We start from the raw sequence: 5045 nt of genomic DNA, 5'->3' as shown, positions 1-5045 counted from the left end.
AAAGAGATAATAAGGAAAAAGGCTTGTGCAATAATATTCATAGCTGCACTCTTTGTTGTGGCCAAAAATTGGAAAATGAGGGAATTCCCTTCAATTGGGGAATGGCTGAACAAATTGTGGTATATTTTGGTGATGGAATACTATTGTGCTCAAAGGAATGATGAACTGAATGAATTCCATGTGAACTGGAACAACCTCCAGGAAGTGATGCAGAGTGAAAGGAGCAGAACCAGGAGAACATTCTATACAGAGCTGATACACTGTGGTACAATCAAACGTAATGGAATTCTCCATTAGTGTCAGTGCAATGTCCCTGAATAATCTGCAGGGATCATGGAGAAAAAAACACTATCCACAAGCAGAGGACAAACTGTGTTAGTAAAAACACCAAGGAAAAGCAACTGCATGACTACAGGGGTTGAGGAGATATGATTGAGGAGAGATTCTAAATAAACACCCTAATGCAAATACCAACAATATGGAAATGGGTTTGAATAAAGGACACATGTGATACCCAGTGGAAACACGCATTAGCTAGGGGAGGGTTGGTGGTACAGAGGGAGGAAAAGAAAACGATCTTTTTTTTCCAATGAATAATATTTGAAAATGACCAAATAAAATAATGTTTAAAAGGAAAATTTTTTTTTAATTTTATTAAAGAAAACACCAAAATACAATGAAATAGTAATTATATAATGCATTTTTTCTATTGCAATCTCCCTTGAAAACGTCAATAAAGATTTCATTCTTAATGCTGGAGGGGATGTGGCAAAGTAGGGACATTAATTCATTGCTGGTGGAGTTGTGAACTGATCCAACCATTCTGGAGGGCAATTTGGAACTATGCCCAAAGGGCGACAAAAGAATATCTACCCTTTGACCCAGCCATAGCACTGCTGGGTCTGTACCCCAAAGAGATAATGGACACAAAGACTTGTACAAAAATATTCATAGCTGCGCTCTTTGTGGTGGCCCAAAACTGGAAAACGAGGGGATGCCCATCAATTGGGGAATGGCTGAACAAACTGTGGTATATGTTGGTGATGGAATACTATTGTGCTCAAAGGAATAATAAAGTGGAGAAGTTCCATGGAGACTGGAACAACCTCCAGGAAGTGATGCAGAGCGAGAGGAGCAGAACCAGGAGAACATTGTACACAGAGACTAATACACTGTGGTATAATCGAACGTAATGGACTTCTCCATTAGGGGCGGTGTAATGTCCCTGAACAACTTTCAGGGATCCAGGAGAAAAAAAAAACACCATTCATAAGCAAAGGATAAACTATGGGAGTGGAAACACCGAGAAAAAGCAACTGCCTGAATACAGAGGTTGAGGGGACATGACAGAGGACAGACTTTAAATGAACACTCTAATGCAAATACTATCAACAAAGCAATGGGTTCAAATCAAGAAAACATCTAATGCCCAGTGGACTTACGCGTCGGCTATGGGGGGTGGGGGGGAGGAAAAGAAAATGATCTATGTCTTTAATGAATAATGCTTGGAAATGATCAAATAAAATATATTAAAATAAAAAAAAAAAGAAAAAAAAAGATTTCATTCTTAGTGAAGGAGAAGAAAACAAACAAACAAACAAAAAAGAAAACATTTGAAAAAACCTCTCCCTATTCCAAGAATGAAATCTAGAGACATGAGCTAAATTGCAAGTTATGCAGATGTGTATCTGATTAAATGAATGGATTCAAATTAAAAAGTGAAGAATTGGCCAGTGTTAGCCTGAAGGGAAATGTTTACTCTAATGCACATTAATCCATATTTTTTTCTTTTTAAAAATCAATCACTTGGATATAGGTATGCTTATCAATTTTGTAGAGACATAAAGCCTTCCCAGACAGATAGGTTAAATGATATATGATCCAAAATATATTTTTAAGAAAAAAAATTTTGAACTAGATCTTCAATATGAAACTTAGTCAGGATAAAATTAAGGCCTGTACTTGAATTCAGAAAATTTAAGGAAGTGAATGCTACAGTGGAGAAATTTTGCATAAACAAGACCTGGAGATTTAAGTAAATTTCAAGGCAAATAGAAATCAATAATATGAAATGGAAACGCAAAAAATGAAGTGTATTTAAACAACAGGAGAAAAAAATTTCGATGGGGCAGTATAGCTTTCTGCAGGCATCCACTGCAGTATTGTGGAAGAGGGAGCATACCTCCTCTGTAAGAGACAAAATTAGAAGCAACAAGCATATTTCCATAGGTAAAGACTTTGGATAAGTATAAGAAAAAAACATAATTTTTCAAACTGACTAAAGTGGAACAAAATGTTTCAGAAGGTAGTGTGTTTGCCATTACCAATGATCTTAAAGAAGGAATTGATAGTTTCTCAAAAATGTTATTACAGAGATTATCATCATAGGTGAAGATGAAGTAAGAAGATCCCTGAGATGCCATTCACCTCAGATTGTTCTGTCCGGTTCTGGTTCAGATGCCAAAAAGTAGACACACACAGTAATGTAACACACAAGAGGCACTTTATTCAAGCTATAGCTTGGGCCTCCACAAGCAGTGGAAGACCCCGAGACTTTCCTAGACCTGGCTTATATAGAGGGGCTTGGGATGGGTGTTTGTCCTGAAACCCAGGCACCAAAAAGGAAAACACATCAATCTTAGTTTCTGTACCCAGATGTTTCTCTTTAAACCTGAAGTTCTGAGATAACATATCCATATGGTACTACATAAATAAGGACATGTCAATCTTTGTTCTTGGGATAAGGGATCCATTAGGGGGTCATCTGGAAAGCAAATTTCCATGATATCAGTCTGTTTCTTCAAGATATTCTGTGATTCTTTCAGTGAATCCTTGTCTGCTATTTTCAAGTCCTCCTATTATCAGTAAATGTCATAAAAGTAAGGAAAATTTCAGTCTTCACATTTATATCCCTAGTGACTACCACAGTGTATTTACTTAATAAATAGTTGTTCATTACTTTGGTCATCTTCCTCTGTATAGACTTCAACTTGACAATGTCTTTATTTAGATGTTACACTCAGTACAGAATATAACATTAAAGAAGTGATCTTATTCTAACAGTATACAATGGCACAATAATCATACACATTTTGAACAATATACCAATATCCATAGTACTCTAAAGTCAGAACAGTCTTTATGAAGCATCCTAATCATGTCCTAAATGTGTGGTTACCTCTTCATTTCCAAGAATCTTTATAGCACAAATGATTTAATCCCTCAAACTGTAAAGCAGAATTTCTAATCTATAATAACTCCACATTAATAATATTTTTCTCATGGAATTTCAGACTAGCTTAACTCCATCTGTTTCTTCAGTGTTGTAGATATAGCCCTCTCTTCCACTGTTGAAACAAATTACAGGTGTAGTGAACACATATACACAACAGTATTGATTTCTCCATGCTTCAGTCATGAGGGAAAGACCATTTCTTCCATAAAGCAAGCTCTGCATGTAAGGGGCATTTCCAAATCCAATTATAGTTAGAGCATCAGAGGCATTTCCAAATCCAATTATAGTTAGAACATCAGAGTTTAAGTAATAATCTCTTGATAGCCACATCCCTGAGTGCTTTCTTCACATCTTTGTTCTTCAGGCTGTAGATCAGAGGGTTGAGCATTGGTGTTATCACTGAATAAAACATTGATACCAGCTTCCCCAGCAATTTAGCAGACTTGGGCGTCATGTAAGAGATTATTCCTGACCCATAAAAAAGGATGACTACAAGAAGATGGGAGCCACATGTAGAAAATGCTTTAAGTCTCCCTGAGGTTGTCTTCATCCTGACCACAGTCATTAATATAGAGCCATAGGAGACCAAGATCAGGGATAGAGGTGCAAGAAGGATCACTACACCCATAAGGAAAATAGCTGTCTCTGCACTGTGGATATCTGCAGATGCCAGGGCCAAGATTGCTGGGGGTTCACAAAAGAAATGAGCAATCCTATTGTCTCCTTGATAAGGGAGCCTTAGTGTAAAAGTTGTGTCCACCAAGGACACTAGAATACCACTAGCCCAGCACCCCAAAGCCATGTAGCCACATACTCTCCATGTCATGATGAGAGGGTAGTGCATGGGATCACATATTGCCAAGTACCGGTCATAGGACATCACAGCTAACAGTGCACATTCTGTACACCCAAAGAGGAGGAAGAGAAGAAGCTGAGCTGCACATCCTATGAAGGAAATTACCTTCCTCCTAGACACCAAGTTAAACAGGGCTTGGGGAACAATGGAGGTAGAAAAGAAAAGGTCAGCTGTAGACAAGTTGCACAGGAAAAAATACATGGGTGTATGGAGCTGTGAGTCAGTCAGAACCAGGGTGATGAGGAGTAGATTTCCAAGTAAAGTAACCAAGTAGACCACCAGGAACAATGCAAAGAGTAGCAGTTGAGTCTGAGAGTCATCAGAGAGACCCAAGAGGAGAAATTCTGTAATCCAGGTCTGGTTCATCTGGCTCGTATTCTTTTTGCTTCTTTAGAAGGAGTCAATGGGAATTTTGTGTGTAGCTATAACCTGTAGTATTATAGAACTTAGTGTTGGAAGGGAACTAAGATGTAACCTATTGTAAGCTCCTACCCAGCTACCAACAAGTGCCCTGAAAAATATGCATTAAACCCTTGAAGTCATATATAATTCACTCTCCCAAAAGGAAGATATTCTGTTTTTATGCAACTCTAACTATTAGAAAATGCTTCCATATATTGGATGACATCTTCCACTCTATAATTTCCTATTATTGATATTAGTTCTCTCTTCTAGAACTACCCAGATAGTTTCTCACTGAGTACTACCTTTGACAAGTAGTATGCTATTTCATGAGGAAGGCTTGTTGGCAGCTCTGATTATTGAATAATTCCTCATATACAGCTTAAATCTCCCATATTATAATTCCTACCTGTTGATCTATCTTCTATTACCTGATTCTATATAGCTAGTCTAACCTGTCTGTCACATAATTGCCTGGCAAATATCAATGGAATAGGTTAGAAAACCAAGACTTAAAAGCCACCAAACAGATTATCTTAACTTTGTGGAAAA

The 5045-nt window shown here is 37.5% G+C and overlaps 1 protein-coding gene across 1 annotated transcript; it reads right to left on the bottom strand.

The window, feature by feature from the left end:
- Positions 1-3530: 3530 nt before the first annotated feature.
- LOC100010024 (olfactory receptor 2D2-like) lies at positions 3531-4457 on the bottom strand. Its single transcript, XM_001362709.3, has one exon. The coding sequence runs from the start codon at positions 4455-4457 to the stop codon at positions 3531-3533; it is 927 nt and encodes a 308-aa protein (XP_001362746.3).
- Positions 4458-5045: the final 588 nt, after the last annotated feature.

This window comes from Monodelphis domestica, chromosome 1 (genome assembly GCF_027887165.1).
Source record: "Monodelphis domestica isolate mMonDom1 chromosome 1, mMonDom1.pri, whole genome shotgun sequence".
NCBI classification, from domain to species: Eukaryota; Metazoa; Chordata; class Mammalia; order Didelphimorphia; family Didelphidae; genus Monodelphis; species Monodelphis domestica.
This window is presented reverse-complemented; position numbering and strand designations above follow the sequence as displayed.